The 23502-nt window shown below is 50.3% G+C and overlaps 1 protein-coding gene across 1 annotated transcript in view; it reads left to right on the top strand.

Moving 5' to 3' along the window:
- The first annotated feature begins 4507 nt into the window (after nucleotides 1–4507).
- The window catches only part of KCNIP1 (potassium voltage-gated channel interacting protein 1), a 317892-nt gene continuing 298897 nt past the window's right edge, over nucleotides 4508–23502 (top strand). Inside the window, exon 1 of the mRNA XM_010972248.3 lies at nucleotides 4508–5207. Within this exon, the coding sequence (XP_010970550.1) occupies nucleotides 5120–5207 (88 nt within the window). The 5' untranslated portion in view covers nucleotides 4508–5119. The remainder of the gene's footprint in view (nucleotides 5208–23502) is intronic.

Below are 23502 nucleotides of genomic sequence, written 5' to 3'. Positions count from 1 at the left end.
CCTGATTTGGAAATAGGTTCTTTGCAGATGCAACGAGTCAAATGAAGCTGAGGCCGTACTGGACTGGGACTGTCGTCCAGTGACTCTTGTCCTTACGAGAAGGGGAAACAGAGACACTGACGCAGGAAGAAGTCCATGGGAAGATCCAGGAAGAACTGAGAGTGATGCGTCTACAAGCCAAGGATGGGGAGGGTTGTGGGCAGCCACTGGAAGCCGGGAGAGAGGCATGGAATGGATTGTCCCCAGAGTCTCCAGAAGGAACCAGTGCCACCAACACCTTAATCTCTGACGTCTGGACTCCAGAACCAAACATCAGTGAGAGACTAAATTTCTGTCGTTCTAAGCCACACAGTAGGAGGTGATTTGTTCCAGCAGCCACAGCAAACTGATACAGAGGGGAAGGAGGGTGAGGGAGAAATCAAGAAGGACTCCTAGTGCTGTGACCTGGGGGTCCTGGGAGGCCACGGTGTGGTTCGTTGAGCTAAAGACATGGGAAAAGCCACCTGGGCTATTTGCAAACAGCAGGGCCCTGCAGACCCGTGGACAGGGGTTTACAGGACAGATAGGTTTTGACGGGAAAGTTAGAGAAAAGAAGCATCTAGAATCAGCTGTATTTAGGAACTGGGACCCCAGCCCTAAAATCTGCACTTTGTGGAGCTGTGCCCTGCTCTCGGTGGCTCTGGGAGGCCCGGGGATGCAGCGATGAGACGTGATGAGTCCTATTTGTAGGGCTTTCTGTTGGTCAGCCGAGGGCAGCCAGAGCCACGCCTGTGGCCTTTGGCGTCCAGTTTAAGCTGGACCTTCTCTTTCCACGACTGCACAATACAGGGGCCTCCTGGTGCGCTAGGAGCAGGTCAGTTCTGAGCAGAGTGTGCCAGGGGCCCAAGCAAGACAGCATTGGGCAGGACGTGTCAGTGGGTAGCAATGGAGTGGCACTTAGGGGCACCAACAGAGAAGGGATGGCTTCAAGGACCTCCTTGGTTCCTAGAAGCATCTTCAGCTGCACACAGCCCCTTCTTGCCAATTCCATAGGAAAACCACGGTTCCTGCAGCCCCCAGCCGGACGCTGTAGACCTCCTGACACAGTTGAGTGCAAAGAGCATCGAGATCCCAACACGAGGGGCCCAAGCAACTCCGGCCAACAGTGCTGACGAATTTCCATCAGCTCTTAAGCATCATTTTCTCATAATGATGCTGGAGTCCCAACAAGAACTTGGAGCCAGAGTGCCCCTAAAGCAAGGCGCACTCCTCTCTGAGGACCACGCTGGTACAGAATGGATTTTTCTGAGACTTAGAGGGGAAAAAAGAATCTGGTTTAATTCAGAGGAAATTGCCTTTTTTTTACCCACCTGTGTAAGCCTGTATTTAAATGCTAATATTTTTGGCCTGCTGGGATGCCACATTTATTTTCTTCCTAAGCAGCAACAAAAATTGTTTATTTACAAGAATACTAGCTCCTTCCCTCTCTCCTCAGCTCCTCGCTTTCATTTCCATCGACGGGATAGACATTTCCCTCCCTAAGACAAACAGAATCTGTAATCATTTCCCTCCCCAGACCTGGTTCTCTTTGTACTTTTCCTGTTTCTGTTTCTAGGACAACTGGTGCTTTTGGCTCCCTTCCATCCCCCCCGGACTTTCTTCCAATCAGTCACCAGTCCCTTTGGGACTTGACCTCCTCCTCTGGGGTGAGTCACCAAATCTGCCGAAGCCTCCACTTGCTCATCTGTAGAATGGGAATAATAAATAATAGTACAAAGCTCATGAGTTTGTGATAAGATGCAAATAATCCAAATACAACACCAGGCATGTTATCTGGTAACGGAGTAACAGATCATGGTGATTGTAGTAATTCTGATCCCCGTGGAACCCCTCCATGGAATCTGCCCCTTTCCCCTTAGTGGTTGTCCTGCTATAAGCTGTTCAGTAAGCACTGAGAGGGCTCCATCCAGCTGATTAGGAAAACATACACTGGTCACTATTTGCTTCAGAGTATTTTCACGCTCTGAAATTCTCTACCTTAGAAATGTGTTTGCTTGTTTGTCGTCTGAGCACCCCTCTGCACTCCACCTCTAAAATGCATGTCTGTCCTCTCTTGAGCTTGCACTCAGAGAGGTCAGCACACTTTCCTGGGCCCAGATGCCATCTGGAGCCCCCATCTGTCTCTCCTCCTTCCTCCTGGAACTGGCATGTGAAGATTACCGTTAACAGTTTCAGGTGGTGAGATAACTGTCTTCCCACGTTCCTTTGGCCAATGTGCATCTGTACAGGGAGGCTGACTAATTATAAACTTGCTGATGGTTTAACTTCCCTGGTGCCACCTGAATACCAGCCCGGCCTCTCTTGCTCCTCTTTTGCAGAATAGAATGTTTCTTGAGCAGAGAACGATCCTGTCCTGTATTCTATCATGAAGTTAATACGGACACAACCTGCCTTCCTTCACTGGGAATGTTCTTGGCACACTAAACACCTCACCCACATTCCTGGGGATTTTGCTGTGTGATGTTTTGGATGCTACTGACCTTCTCTGGGCCTGAGTTGTTTATCTAAGACTGAGGGTTCAGATACTTGACACTGTGCTGTGTTCAGAGGAGAATCAGAGATGTTTAGTTTTTGAGTTACTACAGGGGAAATTAAAGCTTGGAGCCTGGCTCGAAGATTTCCAGTGATCTGGAAGCTTTAACCACACAGCCTCCATTTACGCGAGGAGTTGTTTTAGGGGACAGGGGCAGGAAGGGTGGTCCCACCACCAACAGTGGCAGTAGTAGGAACAGCAGTAATGACCTTTGTCCCTGATAAAGTGGTATAATATGCCAGAAGCTGTATTAAGCACATTGATTTCATTTAAATCTCTCCCAAACCCTAGGAGGTAAGAACCATCCTTCCCATTTTACAGAAGGAAAAACTGAGGCTCATCTGCTTGCTCAGTAATTGCTAAATTGCAGACCTTAGGATCTCAGGTCTGTCTTTGGCCTTTGCACTAGGCTGTTCCTCAGCCCTAACAGTTATTACTCCAGAGAGCTGTGTGGCTGGTTTGGGGTCTCTGCTTACATGTCATTTTAATGGAGGGAAGGCTTCCTCGATGACCCTGTGAAATAGGAGCCCCCGTCACTCTCTTTCCACTTAGTCAGCAAAGTGAACAAAATTCACTGGATAAATGGCTGTTGACAAGAGCTTTGCATCTGACAATGAGTCCACTCTATAGTTAGGTCCAGAAGGGCACTGACCATGTCTGTCTAGTGCGCCTGGCTTGGTGTTTTCTATATCCTGGGTGCTCGGTGCTTCCTGCACCCTGGCTGCTCAGCCCTTTTCTACAGACTGCAAGCTTAGTAAATACTGGATACGTGAACAAGTGTACAAAAGACTAAGTTCCGTGAACATTCCCAGATACCAAATGCATTTTAACTGGGACCTACAATACCTTAAGACAAAGAGTGACTAACATGACAATTTCAAGCCCTAAGATGCAAAATGCAATGGGGTATTTTCTGCCAGGGTTCCTTTCTGTTGTATGTGTTGTGACTCACACGTGCGGGCGGGTCAGGGAGCGCAGGCCACTTTGGGGCTTGGAGAGAGGCTCTGTGCTAGTGGGCCGTCTCCGGGATCTGTTCTTGGAGCTGAAATTTATTGGAGACCACCTTAAGGGCTGAGGTTCGTTTCAAGGTTCACATCCACGTGACTCATGGAAGAGGAGGAAGAAACTAGGTGTAGAATATGAGTTCCGGTTTATCTGTCGTTTTTATCCCCTGGTTGTCTCCCTTCTCTGGCTCATAAGGAGTCTTCCCGAACATCCCAGAGAAGCAGATAATAGACAAGCTGACGGAGAGAAAGAGAACGACGCTTCCAGGGCGCGGCTTAGCTCAGCTGAAGGTACGTTTCATATTTGCTGGTCTCACGGAACCACAGTGCATTAGCAGGTGGTACCCATGGTGATGGCCCATGGGGGCCGTTTAAACCACCAAGGAGAGTAAAGTGGGGATGTCGTGGGGGAGGGTCATGCCCTGTGTAGAGGGCGGGATGAGCTGTCTGCTGACATCCCATCCAAGCCACACAGACTGTGGTACTGAGTGGCAGCCAGACTTTTCATTAAGGGCTAGTTGGAGTTCATATTTGCACAACACCTTGCGGTTTCACTTCTAAGAACAATGTACTGTTGTCACATTGTTTGAATTTTGGTCATTCCTCTCTGCCATCTCTGAGGAATACTTTCTTCATCAAGAAAAGCCCTAATTGCACTCCTCTGCTATCCTAATGAGCGAGCACAGACTCTTACCTGCTCTGCAGGGGTGGGAGCTGGAGTAGGTGTGTGTTTTGAGGGGGGCTGTCGGGGGACACCTGGAGCCAGGAGACAGCGAGGCGAGGCGTTGGCTTTTAAGTTACTAAGTCACAGAGGCAGACAGCCCCAGCTGCTGGAGCCAGGGAGCTGCCCCCACCCCCACCCCCGACTCTGGTGCTCCCCACTCAGCTCGACTTCTCTGTGATGCAAACCAGGCCGTTCAGAGGCTGCCTGCAAACTTTCCACTGAGTGCGGAGCAGCGATCTTCTGCTCTGGGTGGGGGAGTTCTCCCAGATCACGGTCAAAGCACGGCACGGAGAATTGATCTAGTAGATTAACCAGGAAGGAAAAGAGCGGGAGAGCAAGCCGGGAGGCTGTGGAGCGGAGTGTTTTCTCGTGGCAGTCCCCTCCCTTCTGACTCGAGTATTAATTGCTACATTACCACTGCCATGTAAGAAAGACAGTCAGCAAAGCCTGGGAGAGCTCCGGCTCCTCCTTCCCTGCTCTGCTCAGCTTCACTCTCCTCCTCGGTCCCCTCAGAGCGCCCTGTGCCCTGGCAGTGCTGCCCCAGCCCTGGCATCCCGAGGTCCTGCCGTGGCAAGGACTTGGGTGGACAGCAGGAGGGGGTGGAGGGAGGGAGAGAGGAAGGGAGCAAGCATCGTGCCCTGCAGGCTCTCTGGATGCAGAAGCCGGACTCACTGCAGAGGCAGCTGTGCTGTTCCCGGAGCTTCTGGGGTGCGACCATCTCTCAGGGTTCGCCTAGGCAGGCTCCAAGTTCCAGGGGCACGCTAGGTGGGTGCCTTCCTTTCTGGGCGCTGACACAGACCCTGCCTTCCCTCTGCCACCATGAGCAGCTGCTCCAAAAGATGCAAGCTTGGGTTCGTGAAATTTGCCCAGACCATCTTTAAGCTCATCACCGGGACCCTCAGCAAAGGTAGGGAGCCTGGCCTAACCCTCGTTTTCTGTCTTGGTGTGGTCTGGCTAGTCAAAGTGCCTCGGTGCGGTAAGTGTGGCTGTTCCGGTGCGCCTGGGTCTCAGAGGAACCTGGGGGGAAGTCAGTGGCTGGGATTCGGGGTTGCTGACAACCTGGGTCCTGGCTCCAAGCAGGTGGGCACCGGGCCAGGGAGCTCAGCCGGCTGTAATTGCCTGGAACTTTGGAAATGGGTTTGGTGGTGTGTGGCTGATTGGTTACAGGCGGGCAGAGGGACGGCACCTTTCCCAGAGCACTCAAAGCGGCTTACTGTGACTAGAGTTTCAAGAAGTTATCCAAGGAGTGTTGTGTCCTGTTGATAAAAGAGAGATTTGATGCAGTGGGCTGTGAGTAATTCTGCGGAAGAGAGATGCTGCTGGGGCCTGCAGGAGGTGGCCATGGGGCTGGAATCCACCGCACACTGAGGAATACGGGATCCGAATCAGCTCTGGGTCTGATGTGCCAGGAGCTTTCTCTCGTTGGGTTCCAGGGTCCTGAGTTTCTTTGCTGTCCTTCTGCATCTCCTACCTACACCTTGTCTGTCGTCTCTACTTCTCCAAGGACTGGGGTGGCAGGGAATTTGCAGATGTAACTCCCGGGGCAGCCCAGAAAGGCTGGTTGTGGAGCAGAACTAGGACTCTGCATGCCCAATTCAGTCCCAAGATGCAGAAGGGAGGCTCACTTCGCAGGGGCGCCCCTGTCTCTGGGCCCCTATGTTAACGCTCTGTACCAGGAAGGGTGAGGCACTCAGAGACCCTCTGGCAAACTTTCTGGGGATAAAATTTAAAGAAAGAGCAGCAGTGTGATGTGGTTCCGCTGGCTGAAAAAATGTCTTCAAATATTCATGCTCTCTTTCACAAGGAGTCTTTGGAGGAGAGGCATTGGAAACAGCAGGCAGGGTATTCGGGGAAGGAAGGAGGCCTACAAACCCTTGATGGGGATTTTCTGAATGACAATGAGAGAAGATAAAGGCCCTGCGTGGCCACCTCTGATGACCAGGTTCAGGTCCCCGGCTGCCCAGCAGGTCCAGCCTGGTGCAAATTGCAAGGTGGGTGTAGGAGGAGGAAGAGTGAGATTTTGCTTATCTCCTTTCTCTAGCCCTTTCATCGCTCCTGTTCTGTCCCTATTACACTTCTGAAAATAGGGCACTGCCTCCTCCAGGAAGCCCCGGTGGACTGAACGCCCAGTGCTAAGCGTCAGGCTGCCGGGCAGAATTACTAGGGGTTCCAAGTGGGAGGCACTGAGGTGAGGCGGAGAGAGCAGAGGGCTTAGAGGATTGTGCAAAGTTCCCCTGTTCAATCCTCTGACATAAATTAAGGGTTTTCTCCCACATTAAGGATCCCAGGATGGGGTGATGATGGGTGAGGGGTGTCATCCGATCTCAGTCTCTATTTCCAGGGAATGCAACAGAAAGTGCTTTGGCCTGGACTTAGGAAACCTAGGTCTCAACCCCAGCTTTGCTCTCCGTGCAAGTCACCCCCTCTCTGAGCCTCAGTTTCCACATCTGTAAAATGAATCTGTTACCTCCAACCTGTCTAGCTCCCAGCATGGGCTCAAGGATCCAGGGAAGCTGAGTCACGGGATCCCTTTGCAGAGTGTGTTGCAGTGACCAGGTGAGAAGGAGCACTCAGGGACTGAGATGTGCGTGAGTCTGGAGAGAGGGTAACGCAGGCCGTCTCCTCTGCCTGCCCAGGGTCGAAACCTCCTTAATGTAGCTGGCTGCAGGCGGGTCTGGGCAGCCCAGGCAGCGTCAGAGGGAGAGAGATCACAGATGGACTTTATTCAGCAAGAGGGGTGACTGTGAGCAAGTGGGTCAGGCAGGGAGAGAGAGTGGGTGCAAAAGGGTGTGTGTGTGTGTGAAAGAGAGACAGAGAGATGGAGAGGCAGCGGTATTTAAATGGCTATTTGAATAAATGAGCATGAAGATACTTTCGCCTGCTCATTTGCTTACAACCATTTGCTCAACATTTATTCATTGAGCTCCGTACCTCGTGCCACATTTGTTGCCAGACACTGGACACGTGGATGAATAAGACTCAAGCCCTCTGTCAAGAAAGGTGCATTCTAGTGGGGGTGCAGATCAAAGACACAGACACCATGGGGACAGCACCCTAAGCGCTGAGATGGAGGGAGGCATGGGGGCCAACGGGCACAGAGGAGAGAAGCCTGGGGCAGATGAAGAGGCTTCTCCAAAGGTGGCATCTAAACTGAGATGAGCAGGAGGGGCAGGGCTGGAGTGGAGGGAGGCTGGTGCCAGCAGAGGGAGCAACACTGGCGGGTCAGCTTCTGCAGAGAAACCAGCCAGTGGTCAGGTCGGCCCCTTCTCTCCTCTCAGCATCCCAGAGACTAACATCCGTGTGACACTGAAAGGACTCCATGGGGACCGGCACTGGGGACCGAGTGGCCGCCTGGCCTTCCTCTGACCTGCTTCAGTACTGAGTTTTCTACAGCCAGGGCCCCGGGAGGTGACCCACGGCAGGCGCCAGGGCAGGACCGCGTCTCCTGGCTCCACAGAGAGCACCGAGTGTTTACACAGCCCTGGCTCTGCACGAGGCACACGCTGGAAACCAGTGTTCTGCCCGAACCAGGTGTTTGGTAAATATTTTTTAACTAAATGATCGAGAGAGCAGTGCCAAGCTCAGAGCAAGGGAAGCAGAGAAAGATCTTCCTAATGTGTGGACCGGCCCTAGATGATTTAGCCTAGACCCTACTTTTATGTAATGATTTCTGGTTTTCAGTGTGATTTCACTTATTCTTTATTCATCACATTGAGTCTTAAATTTGCAATAATCCCATCTTTAGAAGAGGTATTTCTCTTTGCTCCTTTCAGGACTGAGGAATGTAAAGGTTCTATCGGACCAGGTACCTCCTGTTGGTCGTGGGGACAATGTATTGTTTCTTACCTGCCTTGGGAACAGGGGGACAGGAAGGGCCCACGACCACCCCTCGGCGTCTGGCTTGGTCCTGTCCTGGCCACCTCCCCCCTCGCCGGTGCCAGCAATCCCCGTTCCCATTGGCCTTAGCTGCGGAGGGGCCCAGATTTCTCAGGGGAGCTCTTTTCAGAGATGAACTGATAGGTCATCCTGCTCACACATCTCCTTGACTTTGTACTTTTCCTTCAATATGTGAGCTGTCTTTCCTTCAGGAACATGTTTGCTAAAGGCTGTCTTCCCCTCTCGACTTACACTCTGTGAGGGCAGGGAGCATGTGCATTTTTACCCACCACTGTAGCCAGAGTGACTCACCCAGTGCCCAGCCCAGAGCAGGCACTTCATCAACAGAATTAAATGAATGAAGCAGCGCTACACGGTGCCCTGAGACGATGCTTGAAGTAGGAGTTTCTAGGAAGCACCGTGCAAGCACGTGCTTCCCAGAGGCGCTCAGTCAACACTCTCTCAATTCTGTCCACTTACAGGACCTGTAGCCAGAGGGTGAGCCTCGAGCCAGACAAATCATTCAGAATGGTGCCTGAGCTTCTCAGTGTCCTGGGAAGGGCACTGAAATTGTCACAAGAGGGGAGGCTATGTGTGTGCTGCAGGGATGGGGGGGTGTTCTGGAACCCCCACTTCCGCTCCTTCAGCTCTGCTTTGATTTGTTTTACATATTGGATTTCTCTGAAATCTAACAAATGAGTTTCTCTTACTTAAATTAAAACAGTTTGCAAACCAGTTATACAGTGGAAAAGGCATTTGGTTGCCAGACAGGGACATCCTTGGGTTCTCTGAGCACTGGCTGGGAAGCCTCATGCTGGGTCCCTCACCTCTCTCTGGCCTCTGTTACCTAATCTATAAAATGGAATCACAAACGCCCTCTTATTGGGATTAGATGAGACTGTGTATCTAGAGCTCCCTGCTTGATCAGTACTCGGGAAGTGCTCCCTGGTGCCGCTGCAGTGATTGGCTGATACCTTCCGGCTGTGAGCAGCTCTGGGCAGACACTCCTCACTTACTGCTTGTTTCTTGAGCCCCTGACACAGATTCTGAGAGCAGCTTCTTTAGTATCTAGAGCACCTGCTGTTTCCCGGCTCCTGAACCTGCCCTCCTAAGGCCCCACCCAGTGCTGAAACTGACCCTTGAGCTGTTTCCCACACCCGATTCCCTGATGAGGAGTTAAAAGGCTGACTCCCAGAGCCGGGCCCTTCCCTGCTCTAAAGAACTTAGCAGAAGCCCAGCTCCTGGCTTGGATGCCCTGTTCAACTGGACACTGGGGAGCCTGCCTCCTCCTCTTCCTGTGCAGCTAGCTCCCAAGCCCCCTCTCAGACCCCTGGGGGCTGGGGGCAGGAGCCAGAAGTCATGAAGGCGCCACTCTGGCTGGGGAAGTTTAAGCCCATTTCCTTCTGCATTTGGGGACCCCATCTGTCTCCCCAGGCACAGATGGCAAAGCCATAGCAAGCAGGAGGGAGGAATCCAATCCAGGAGAGCTTCTAGTCGACCTGACTACCCGCATGGCTGCAGGGTGCAGAGTTGGGGCTGTGTTGATCTTGTAAGATTTAGCTCAAGGACATTGCCCTGGAGCCCCAGGGCAGGGAGTACGTGACCCAGGTTGTTTCTCTCCGTGCAAGGCAGGACCTCAATTTCAGACCCACCAGAGTCATGCTGTTCCTCTTGCCTCTTCTCCACCGCTATTCAGGAGCCTGAGTCAAGAAACTGACTTTGAACTTGGAGAGGGCTCTGCTCTCAGGCAGGCTGGGCTTGAGTCCCAGCCCTGTTGTCCACCAGCTGTGTGAGCTTGGGCGAGCTGCACAGCTCCCTGCAAACCAAGCTTCCTCGCTGCTCGTTGGAGATAACGGCAGTGTCAACCACACAAGGCTGTTTTCTAACTCAACAAGGACAAGTCACAGGCTAGCAGCTAGCAGGGCAAGGGGCAACCCTGTACCAGCAGGGCACTGAGAGTGAGTCCCTCCTTCAACTGTGTGCCCTTGGCACCTCTCTTGTCTCGCCCCATCCTGACCCTGGAAGCAGGCATTGCAATCACTATTTTAACAGTTCTAAAGAAACTGACCTTTAGCTAAGCCAGGTGGCCCAGCTGGCAATGAGTAACAGAGTTGGGATTAGAACCCAGGTCCTAGTGGGGCCAGTACCAGGTGCTTGCCTCTCCATAGAGCTGGAGAAGACGCCCCTGTGGGCATCGCTCCCACCTTGTCACCAGCACAGTGCCCCCAGTTTCCCACTAATTTTGTAGGTAGGTTTGTCAAGTACCTGCTGGCTCACTTCGGGGCAGCCACCTGTCTTGCAAGGGGTTGGGACAAATTTCCTAATGTGGCATAGCCTGGGTTAAGGAATAAGCTTAATGGGAATCATTAATTATTTCCATTATTATAAATAATTACATAATAAATAAATATTTAAAATATATAAATAAATAATTAATGGGGAAAAATTACTGGGAATAAACTTAAAGGGAACACCCCACAGGCCAAGGTCAGCAAGACAGCCGCATGTGTGCCCTCCTCCCATCACTCTCATCTCTCAGACAGGTGCACTGTGGCCCCAGCACCTGCTGGATGGTGAGTGAGCTCTGCAACCATGAGGGCCTCTCCCCCACTGCTCTCCCTCCTCACAGCGCAAGTGTGAGAAATGCACGAGATTTAGGGCACGAGGCAGCCTGGAACTTAGATATAGACTGTTTGCTAGAATTGTCTAGGAAAGCAATGGCCTTGACTGTGGGGACCTGGGAACCTGTGAGATGTGACAGTGCCCTCTGCCAAAAGGAGGACATCACCTGTCTCCTGAGAAGCTCAGCTTGTGCGCAGTGCACCTCCCTTTGCTGGGGAAGTTAGAGCCCCCACCACCCCGGACCCCAGCAAGCTCCCTGTCCTGGCCGCGCAGGCGAGCACCAGCTCGTGTCAGCACGGCCCCCTCCCTGGTTGCAACTGGGAACCTCTGAGTGCTTGTGCCTCGTCATTGGCAGAAGGTTCAGTCATTCTGGTCCATGCCTGGCTCTCCCCTCCTAAGCCAGCGCCCACCACCGTGGGCAGTGTGCTCGCTCTGTCTCTCCTGATGCCCACGAGTCCTCATCCCAGCCTACAGCTCTCTTACCCTTGTCCCTTTGTCGCAGGCCCATCACTCCCTGATCCGTTTTGCTGGCCAGGTGCTCTCTGGGGTCCCCGTCATTCCATATCAGAGGGGAAGGAGGAAGCTGGGACCTCCCCCACCTGCCAAGCCTGTCCCTCTCTGGGGCCTCTGGGCCCGTCTACCCGATGACACCAATACCAGGCAGGAATAATTTGTTCAGGGCAGCTTATCCCGGCAACGCTGCACAGACATCCTATTAACTTTAGGACCACGGGGGAGCAGCTAGTTTGTTCCAAATTAAAAGTAGCTGGAAATGGGCCCCTCTGGCAGGCAGGAGGGCTGCAATACAAAGATACAGGATGGAGTGGATGAAATCAGGTCTTAATCAGCATTTGGAGGCTGGGAGGTCCCTGGTTGTGCCAGTGTGACCCTCACCTTCCCCATTCTTCTTAGGGTTCCAGAATCTTCCAGGCCACAGAATCTTCTCTGGACCTGAGCCCCAGGTCCCTAAGAACTGTTGATTCTTAAGAGCGGAGGTGGTCGTGTGAAGCAGCCATCGACGGCAGGAAAGTGCAGGGGAAGCAAGCGCCCAGCCCTGGAGCCAGATGGTCCTGGGTTCAGGTCCTGCCACTTGCTGGCAGGTGAGCCTGGGGCAAGCCACTTCCCACTTTGAGTCTGTGTCCTGCCCTGGAAAATGGGGCCAGTAATTCCCAGCTCATGAGGCTACAAGGAGATGGTGCACGTGACATGCCGAGTACCCGGCCCATAAGGGCTGCCTGGTGACAGTCAGGTGCCTGCCCTTCTCTTCCTCTCCTGCGATTAAACCTTGGACTTGCAGCCAGCAGACAGGAGGCAGAGCGGAAAGACACAAGGCTATAGGTCAAGTCGTCTGGCTCTTCTCTCGATGTACTGCTCCTCCAAAGCTGTCACCTCCGCCCCCAGTGACTCTCAGTTACAACTTCCATAACTGAACTTGTCCACCACTGAAATTAGCCTTTTTATTTAGTGATTCATGTATTTATTGGCCATCCCTTTGCCCCTGTGAGAACATGAGCCTTCACCACATGGGGCTGATGGGCGGTGCCTGGAGCACCAGGTGGATGTTGAGCAAGTGATGACTCATAACCTTCCCTGCCCAGCAGCATCGGGCTGTAGGACTGGAGTCCTTTTTGGAGCCCAGGGCTTTGTCAGGCTGCTTCAGAGGGCTCCCACTCCCCATGTCCCTGTTCTGAATTTCTGTGCAGGAGTTTGACAGAAGCCGCCAGCCACGATGACCTTGATGAGATGAGGGGTCAGTGCTGGCAAGACCAAGGGCCCCTCTTCCATTCCAGTTCTGGAGTGCCCTGCAGGACTGCCCACTACAGCTGGCCAGTTGTGCCGGGGTGGGGGGGGTCGGACTCCTCCCAGGGTCCATCTGCTCCCCATCTAGAGAGACAGGAGCGAGGACCCAGGCTCTGAGGGCCCCCACAGAAGGGCAGAGAGTTGTGCAGAGAAAGCAGAGATGAGGAGATGGCACAGGCCCCCAGGACAGCTGGGTGGACGTGGAAGCGGGACTCCAGGGCAAGGCATGAGAGAAGACATTTACCATCGCCAGTGACCTCCCTCCCGGTACTCCTCACAGTCTGGATGCAGAAGAAAGCTTCCCTTCTGTTGGGCTGGGGGCAGGAGGGCCATGAGCACACAGCCAGCCATGGTCCTCTCTCCTTCAAGCCATCACATTCCATTTTGTGTTCTTAGAGCTTCAAAGAGCAGCAGATTTGGACCCGGGCCTGGATTTGAACCCAGATCATCACCTTTGCTCCTTGAGCAGGTGGCTTCCCTTCTCTGGGCCTTAGTTTCTTCATTTCTAAGATGAGGGAGTTCCAGCTTCAAAGGTTCCTTCCGGCTTTGGAATGATGAGATTTAGTAGCCATTGCTGTAACACTCCTCATGGTACCTGCTCTGTGTCTGACTTTGCACTAAGCACCGCGTGCACCCTTTTATTCAGCGCACATAAGAACCCCGGGAGGGGGAGAGCTCTCGTTAACCCCAGTTATGGATGAGAAGTTCTGAGCTTCAGAGAGGAAAGGGCACAACTCCAAGTCACACAGCCAGCTCGGAACAGAGCCAGAACTGGGAGTCGGGGGCTGTCTGTCTGCAAATTCCAGTTTTCCCTGCTACATGACACTCCGTCCATTTCTAGAACTCAGATCCCGCATAGGAAAGTAACGAGACAAAACTGGTTCTTTCCCAGTTTGACTGAAGGTGACACATGCTCCTGCTTCAGAAAGCGAGGTCTCAAGGCCCCTATTCTGACTGAAGCAGCACAAGTCTGGGGACTTCCCGAGACCTGTGCCCCCTAGGCTGCACCCCAAACCATCACCCGCGGATCACCTCTTCCGGTGTAACAGCCAAACAATATGGGAGGACTAGCAGGCCAGCTGAGACAGCATGGAGGGGAAAGGAACGAATTACCACCCAGCGAGCATTCCCACTGTCGTTCCAGTCTGGCCAATTTTCATTTCTTGCTGGAATGAGATGGTTTGGAAGCAGAGGCAGATAATTGGGCAGGAGTCAAGGAGGGAGAGATGTGATTCTGAGGCTGGTGTCTGAGAGGCTGGGGTTAGCCTACCCCAATTTTCTTCCTGTAATCTTTTTGATTAACCCTGGGCCAGTTTGGGTGGCATGTTTTCAAACCATCTGTGCTTGGCAGGCAGAGCCAAGCCCAGGCTTGCAGCTCACTATCTGCAAACATCAGCCGGGAACCCGCTGTCCTTTGGAGCCCGAGATGTTCCCAAGCCACGAGGCATATTGGACTGAGGGATGATCCTGCTGTCTTGGTGCTGATTAACCCTGCCCGCGCCTCACGAGTCCAGAAACAGCAGCCCGTCGTGCCAAACTCAGCAGGCACCGTGCAAGGAACAGTCATTTTCACCCTCCTTTGTTTATTTGCCAGGGCCTTACAAGGATCCCTGCATTCCATCCAGCCCTGGCCCTGTGAGTTACCTACTTTTGTTATTCCCACCCTGAGGCCGAGAGAGATTGGAAAACTTGCCCAATCACAAAGCCAGAGCTGTGACTCTGGAGATCCCATACAGTACAAAAGAAGTACACCCTGGGTCCAATCCCTCAGCACCGTCACCCTCTGCTATGGGCTGAATTGTGTCCCGCCCCCCTCAGCCCCCCAAATTCATATGTGACTTTGAAATGACTGTATTGGAGATAAGACTAAAAAGGTAATTAAGGTTAAATGAGGTCATAAGGGTGGGGCCCTGATCTGATAGGACTGCTGTCCTTATAAGAAGAGGAAGAGACACACACACAGATAACAGACCATGGCCAGAAGGACACAGCGTCCATCTGCAAGCAGACGAGGGAGGCCTCACCAGAAACCAGCCCTGCCAGCACCTTGCTCTTGGACTTCCAGCCTCCAGAACCATGGAAGAAATCAATTTCTGTTGTTTACGTTGCCCAGCCTACGATATTTCATTACAGCAGCCCTAGGAAAGGAATCCGCCTCAGAGACAATTCTTTGCATAGCATCCTTTCCCATGTTTGGTTTGTTGTCATAAACCTACATAATATAAAATTTACCATTTTAACCGTTTTGAGGTGTGCAACTCAGCAGCATTAAATACACTCATATTGTTGTGTAATCACTACCACCATGCACCCACAGAACTTTCCATCTTCCCAGGCTGAAACTCCACACCCAGTAATCACTGCCCAGCCCCTGGCAGCCACCATTCTGTCTCCATGAATTTGGCTAGTCTAGATACCTCATATAAGTGTGATCATACAGTATTTGTCCTTTTGCATCAGTCTGATTTCACTTAGCATAATGTTTTCTAGGTTTGTCCATGTTGTAGCATGTATTAGAAACTCATTCCTTTTTTAAGGCTGAATAAAACTCCAAAGGAGGCATATACTTTTAAAAAAAATCCATTCATCCATTGCTATTCATCCATTCCCATGTTTTTAGAATACAGAATCCTCTTGTACACCACTCTGCCTCCAGTGATTTCTTGACACATTCAGCGTCAAACACAGACTTTTCTCTGTGCTCCACGGGCTTTGCATGATCTGTCCTCTGCGTTTCTGGCCTCCTCCCTTGCTTGCATTCTCCCCCGGCCCCGCCACCAGGCCCTGTTGCTCTTGCTGGAAACCAGTTCCTCCAGGCTCTGGGTCCTGACACCCACTGTTCCCTCTGTTGCGACACCTCCTGCCAGTTCTCAGGCTCTCTCCCGAAATTCATTCAAAGCCCCTCCTGTCTACAGTCGCCCCCACCTCCTGACCTCCCCCACACACACAGCGCCACTTTCCGTCTACTAACGCTGCCTCGTTTACCCAAGTAGCACTCCTCTAATAACGTCACATGTTTATTCATTCATTTCTGGCCTGGCTTGTCCACTGAGAGGCCGGCTTCACAGGAGCAGGGATAGTCCTGGCCGCTGCTGCTTTCCCAGCGCCTGGTGCAGGGCCCGCCACGTAGCAGGCCCTCAGGGGAAGCTGAGCGGTCCATCAACCACCCGGTGGGCAGCAAAGCTGGTCCTTGAACCTGCGCCTCTGAATCCTCTTTTCTTTCCCCAAAGTCTCTGTCCTGCGTGTCGGTTAAAGGCCCTAGTTCTATATTCTGGCTTCCCGTGTCTGTCTTTCCATCCACACCAAGGCACTGATGATCTTGACTCAATGGCTGGGTAAATGGAGAAAGGAAGAGAAGGAGGGAGGGAGGAGAGAGCGGATCATGAATCCTTCTATTTGAATGTCTTCCTGTGGCCTCTGCTCAACCTTCATACAAGCAAAGCAGACCTCTCTCTCCTGACTTCGCTGTTTCTCTCTGTATGTCCCCAGCCTTACACCTTCGGTTATCTTGCTCACTAAGTCCTATTGATTATTTCTCCACAGTGTTTCTCTTGTCCATCACTCTCTTTCCATTCCCAGCGCTGTCCCTGAAGTCCAAATTCTCATCACATCTCACCTGCTTTGCTGCAGCCGCCCACAGACTGCATTTTTTTCCCGTTCCTCCACTCCTGTCACCTCCACACTCGGGCCAGACAGAGATGGTCCATCCAGCCCTTTGACCCAGGAGACCTACTTCTGGAAATCTGCTCTCAGCAGATCAGAGAAAGGCAGAAGACTTTTATTCAGGGGTGTTCATCACGGTACTATATTCTAATAGTGCAAAATTGAAGTCAGTCTCAACATCAGTCAAAAAGTAGTGGGTTAAACAAATTTTGGTTCATCCATCTGATGGAATAATACTAAACCTTTGAAAAAATATTTTGAGGACTGCTTACTAACAAGCAGAAATGCTATTGATACAACATTAGGTGAAAACTCAGGACGCAGAACTACACATACAATGAGTTTCCAGAAAAAGTAAGACAGCGAAGAAATAGACTGAAATGTTATCATGGCATTTAGTCGAGATCAATGGTGAATTTGTAAAGTTCTTCTTGATACTAATCTGTATTGTCTTCATTGTCTTCAATAAGCATGTATATTTAATCAGACCATAAAGATACCATTTACTAAATCCACATCTTCAATTTTTTTTTTTTAACTCTTCTCAATACCTTCAGTAGAAGTTAGGCTTTCGCTGCACTATATCCTTTCCACGTTAGAGCACACCCCAAACTTCCAGGCCTGGCCCTCATAGCCCGCACCCCACGATCTCAGCCCACTTCCTGCTTGTGTCTCTGCGCCTGTGAGCACATTCTCCTCCAGCCAAACTCGCCCTCACATGATGCCCAAGCCAGACTTGTGTTTTATGTCCGTGAACATACTATCAGATGGTTCAGTAAAGTAAATGCACACACACACACACACACACACACACACACACACACACACACACAGAGAATAGTGCAAATATGGCAAAATACTGATAATAATTTGCGAATCAAGGTGAAGGGTATGCATGCTCCTAGTACTAATTTTACAGCTCTTCTGTATTTGGACATTTTTAAAACTAAAAGTTGGGGGAAATAAAGGAGAAGCATGGTATATGTTTAAAGGCACAGGCCTTGCCATGAAATGACCTCGGTTTGAATCCCAGCTCTACCGCCTACTAACTGGGCAGCGGCGACCTTAGGCAAGTTACTTACTTTCCAGGTCTCAGTTTTTTCATCAGTGAAATGGGGATAATGAAAGTCATCCTGCACTGATTTCCTCCAGCTGCCTGGAGAATGGAATCAATGAGAGTAAAGGGCTCGGCGAAGAGTCTGGCTGCCCTGGCTCGTGGTATCAGTGTCAAATAGAAAAATCAGGTTCTTAACCATGAAGTTACCCCTAATACTCCCTACCTTCCTAAACAACCCAACCCTGGATAACTAAGCGATGGGCGGTGACCTGGGAATCCTTCGCTGGTGTGATTCTCTTTCTGCCACTGGCCCAGAGCAGCTACGGAGCAGTGCTGGTCCCTGCCAGGATCTGCATCTCCAGGTCCTGCCTGCCACAGTGCCCGTCACAGAGGAAGCAGCCAACAAGTGCAAAAAACCCCAAATGAGGGATGTGAAGGGTTCAGGCTGTCCTCTAAAGAAAGTCCATCTCGTCAGATACAAGCTTGTAACCTTGAGGATGCAGCCACTCTACTCCCAGGGGCTTGCCGGAGATGAGGCATCACCTTGATAAATTAGCTGTGGATATAAGCATCCTGCAGCTGGCATGGAAATGCAATTTAATTTCCAATTAAGCCTGATTTCTGGGCCGAGGGATTTGCCGGCCACACACTGGGAGGATTGTTCCAGCCAGACCTATTGCTGTCAACGTTGGTGGTTCTCCCATGAAGTGGACTGTCATGGAAACCGGTCCTTTGGCCCTTGGATGGTTCAACCAGGGAAAGGCGTGGCCCCCGTGTGCTCCTGCTGCTGCTCCTCGGAAACTAAGTTTATGTAAGTAGATTCAAGAAAGTTCAAAGCAAAGACAGTCTGTCCGTGGCAGGAATTTTTCAGACAGATCACAACACAGCTAGAAACAGATTGAGAGGGAAGACAGAGGCAAGATGGTCTTCAGAGATGCTCACAAAAAAGAGAAGTGGGAAGTTGCTCACTGGAAAAGAGGAGCAGTAGGAAGACCTCTGGGCTCACAGAGAAGAATCTGTATAATCAGAGGAGACACATTTGCTCAAATCGAGGGAGAACGTTTCTGAAGCATCTTTTATGTACCAGGCACTTTGCTAAGTGTTTCACATTCATTAATGCACTGAATCATCATAAGCGCCCTGTAAAACAAAGGATGTTCATTTTCCAGTTGGGGAAATGGAGTCTCAGGGAGATTAAATAAACTGCCCAGGGTCATTGACAAGCCAGATTCGAACTCTTACTTTTCTGAAATTTCCTCCCTGCAGTCTTCCTCTCCAAACACAAAACACATCATTCAGAACCATAAGAAATAAGGTCACACTAAGGGGAAACTTAACCCCTACCCCCACCCCTCAAATGTAAGAATAAGAAGAAGCCATTAAAACATTTCCTGAGAGAGAGAGAGTGAAAATCACCCATGGTTGAGTCTGCTTGGGTCATGCGATCTGATGGAGGGGCCAGTGACACCCTTTTTGTTTGGGTGTCCCATCTTCCCCACAAAGAATGAGATCTGAGAACTGGGTGTAATGGTCCAGCATGGCTAAGAGACTCACGTGAGGTCAAGCGCCCAGAAGCTCGGGCTACTCCAAATCTATGAGCTTCTGGGTTTGTGGCTCAGGCAATTTCCATTCCAGGGGTTGGAAAAAACCAACAGAGGGCATATTAAATGGAGTTTAAAGACACATGTGTAGGAGATGTTTCAAAGCCTACAACTTGCATGGCCAACAGAGTCACAGAAAAATTAGTTAGATCCCAAGAAGGTGTCGCATGGCTCAATTTTTATTAATGATGGTTAAAAGAAAACTTTAAAACTATGTGTAAATACGTATACTGTCAACTCCTGGACACAATCTAGAATGGACTGTTGAACCAATGGTTTGGGAACACTTGGAAAAGTAAGCAGGGCTGACTGAGAGAAGCATGGGGTCCCTGAGAAAGAATCAGGGCAGACCAGCGTCTCTTCTGTTCTGCTTTTTAGAGGAGTGACCAGCTCAGGGATGGCTGTGGCCATAGCGTGCCTGGATTCCTGCCGGGCGTTTGACAGGCCGGGGGCTGTGTGGTCGTGGAGACAGGCAGATAGTAGCTGACCTCATCTGCCTGTCCATCTTGGCAGTCCCCTGTCAGAATCTTTGCAGGGCTCTGTTGGATGCGCATTCTTGAGCCCCTCTCCACATCTGTAGATTCTTCAGAGGTGCGGCTCCGGGGAGCCATCTGAGAGCCTGGGCTCTGTGGGAAGGTATACAGAGGCATTCGACAGGCTCTCAGTACTGCCCTTGCCTTGCTGGGAATTCTCCATCTTTGATGCAGAGACTAAGGGGCAGGATGCACAGTGGTTAGAGAGTAGGGTCTGAAGCCATGCTGCTCAGGTTTGAATCCCAGCTCTGCTATTTACTAACTTCTGACCTGCGGCAAGTTAAATCCCTGTGGCTCCATTGCCCCACCCAAGAAGCGGAGCTAATAATAATGCCCTAAAGGATATTGTTAGGGTTCAGAAAGCCACATTTGTACAAGCTTAGCCCAAATCCTTGCCTAAAGGTGCTGAACAAATGTTAGCTGTTATTATTATGAGGGTTGACAGATTCTTGTTTGGGAAGAAATTTGCTAACTACATCCCCAAATGGAAGTGGCTACTTCCCAGTGCAGTGAGTTATTCATCAAAAGAGAGGTGGATGCAGATTGTCGCTGAAGTGGAATGTTGCAGGGAGGGTTCAAGCACCAGATCAGAAACTAGGGGGGAAGCACTAGATGGTCTTTAAAGAACCATTGACCCTCAGAGAACAGGAGTTTGTATTTGACTATAAAACATCAAAGGGCTGTCGAAAAGCTGGGGCTTCAGAATTGACAGGGGAGGGCTCAGGGCAACAGTCTCATTGGGAGTAGAAAGAGAAGACATGTCTTAAAGCTGAAGATGCTACTTGAGCCCCTGTTTTTATTTTAGGTATATCAGGAATGGGGGAGGTTGGTGTGGGATGATGGAGATGATGAGAGGTCCAAGCCTCTCTAATTGAGGGAGGAGGTGCAAGCTTTGGGATGAATCACCACCTTTGTCCAACTTTCAGTTGGGAGTTGATTGCTTTGCATTTATGTACATCTCTTCCCCATCCCGCGAAGCATTTAAGCATCACACCTTGTGTGATGAGCCCATGTTCTGTATGAGTGGGAAGGGAGAGTTGTGGACATCGAGGAAGATGCTGAATTCTGTGTTTTGTGACATGACAGAGATCCAGGGAAGTACCTGTGGAGAGGGAGGTAATCCACACCCTAACACATCTGTGGAAGAGAGAACCAGGCGGAGGGGAGATGGGGAAAACTGAAGCGCTCCTCCTGGCCCCCAAGTGGGGATCTCAGGGGAGGGCTTGGGGTGTGCACAGGGCACGGCATGGGGAGAGCGGGGGGACCCTGCCTGTCCCTGGACACACTGGGCCGGCAGTTCTGAAACTTCCTGGTCTCAGAATCCTTATACAGTCTTCAAATATGTTGAGGGCTCCAAAAAGATTTGTTTTATATGGGTTCTATCTACTAATCTCTGCCATTTTAGAAATTAAAACTCAGAATGTTTCGTTCAAATTTATTTATTTTAAAATAACAATAATCAACACATTACGTGTGAACAAAAGGACCATATTTTTATGAAAAATAAGTACATTTTTTAAAAGATTTATCGAGCAAAGTGGCATCGTTTTACATTTTTGCAGATCTTTTTACTGTCTGGCTTAGCAGAAGGCAGCTGGTTTCGCCTATCTGCATTCAGTCTTTTGTGTATCACATGTCACAGAAGCGCTGAAAAATTCCCCATATGCTGGTGAGAGAATGAGAGTGAAAAAAGCAAATAATATCTATATATTATATGAAAAGAGTTTTGAGCTTGAAAGCTTCCACTTTGTGATTTGCTTCCCTTAGACCGCGGTGAATCTCTTCATGTCTTTCTGGTCTTGCTTTGGTCTTTCTGTTTTCCCTCCGTGTGAAAGGGCAGCGGCTGGAGAAGCGGTGCAAGACAGATGCACTCTGTTCAAACAGTATCTTTGCAAATACTTCATATAATTCAACTTCCCCCAAACGCCAAACTCATGGGATATTCGTATGCACCAGCCTGTACTGCCAATTAGCAACGGACTGAATGCAGTGTACAAGCCACACACCCAAGGAGTTTTGAAATTAGGAGGAATTTTCAATGAATGACTATTAGGGGCAGGGAGGCTGGCATCATTTCAGTAAGGCACCAATACTGAGATTTTTATTAATATTTTGTATTGCATTGTTTTGAATTTGTGTATATTAGGCTCTTCCCTGTGAAGCAGGAAGCCCTTGCTGATGGTGGGGGTTAGAGGGGAGAGTGTCAGGAAGATGAACAGCTTCTTGAAGGCAGGCACCCTGTCTGCTTCATCTCTGCCCCTCCCACTCCCCTTGCCAAGTGATCTGGGTTCTGGGGGAGCAATCCAGATGCATCTCTTCAGGTGTGAGTCACTGGTCCATGAGAGAAGAAACAAAACCAGTGGAAGCGCTAGACATTCATTAGTACAATGATTTTTTTCAAGAACAGATGCGGGCTCTGCTCCCAGGCAGATATTATTCCAAAAACATTTTTCCTCCCTGTCTAACTCCATCATGCTTAAATGCCCATTATTTCACACTCATCTTGGACATGAAGATCTGTGAGCAGCAGGCAGGTATGGGATTTGATAGAAGTAGGCCAAACTCTGTTGACAGGAGGAAGACATTTATCTCAAGCAAATGAAGGTCATTGTTAATAATGCATGGGGCAGTGGGGGCTGGGCATCCCCAGGCACTTTTTTCTAGAAGGTCATGGCCTTTCCCCCTGCAGGGGCTGTTTGGGTAGTCTGCGTTTCTGTGTATTTCAACCCCAAATGCCGGTACAGGGAAACCACATGCAAAGGAACCCCTGTAAGTGAGACTCACGATGGGCACTGTTTTCTTCTTTTTTTCCTTTCTAATTAAACTTAAATTTTGGAGAGAATTGTGGATTCCCATGCAGTTGTAAGAAATAATACAGACAGATCCCATGCACCCTTTACCTAATCTCCCCCAAAGGCAATATCTTACCAAACTATTGCATAATATCACAACGGAGACTTTCTTAAAAGACTCACAGGACCCTTGGACTTCCCTGACCCCAGAATGGAGAAACCCTGCGGAATGGTTTGCCACCTCCCCTTGGAAGCGCTGTCCTCCATAAGAACCTGGAAGGTGGGAGGCTGTGTCACGGCTCCCTGGTTGCAAGTGACAGATGTTGGTGCAGATTCCAGGTGCGACCCCCAGATCCCTGACTTGCATGAGGACACCATGGGGTTCCAGAAATGCAACACTGTTCCTTCCCTGGCCCCTGGGGGCCCCTGGGTCCCTCAGCCCTTCAGCTAAGTCTGCTCAAGTACTGTAGTTGACCAGCCAGGCTCTGGAATCACACAGCCCAGGGCTTGGTTCCCAGTTCCTCACTTACTATATGGTTGACCTTGACCAATGACCTCTTAGAGCCTCAGATTTTCGTAATATCTTATATAGCATTTATCATGTGTCAGTCGCTATTCTAGGAACAATATACAATAACTCATTTAATACCAACAACCCTAAAAGGGAAATATTATTATTAGTTCCTATTTTGCAAGTGAGGAAATCGAGGCATGGAGAACTTACTGGCCCAAAGTCACCCAGTTAGTGAATAACAGGGTTGGGTATTTGAACCCGGGCGGTGCCCATCCCAAGTCCACATACATAACCACTGTCCTGTATCGCTTCTCCTTATCTGTGAGGTGGGTTCCGCAGTGCTTCACTGAATTTTTACGAGGCAATCTGTTTAGCACAGTGTCTGGCACGTTAGAAATAAGCACCCATAAATGCTAGTTAGCATTATTGTTGGTATAATTTCTCCTGGAAGTTTCTGAGTCTTCATTACTTCTTATTGTTACTAACAATAGCTTCCATTTTGACCATCTGCTATGTGCCAGACCTTCATTCAGCCCTTCCAAGTACCCAAAAGGAGGAGTCTCTCTTCTATAGATGGGACAACTGAGAATCAGAGAGACGAAATCTGGCGGAAGTGGAGACAGGGTTCCCACTCGGGGCTGCGCCTGGAATCACAGCTCCAGAAGGAACTTTAGAGACACCAGCCTAACTTCCCATCCAGCTCAGGACTTGAGCTGACAAAAAGTCACTGGTTCAGTCCATAAA

The sequence above is a fragment of the Camelus bactrianus genome, chromosome 22 (genome assembly GCF_048773025.1).
Source record: "Camelus bactrianus isolate YW-2024 breed Bactrian camel chromosome 22, ASM4877302v1, whole genome shotgun sequence".
In the NCBI taxonomy this organism is placed as follows: Eukaryota; Metazoa; Chordata; class Mammalia; order Artiodactyla; family Camelidae; genus Camelus; species Camelus bactrianus.
This window is presented reverse-complemented; position numbering and strand designations above follow the sequence as displayed.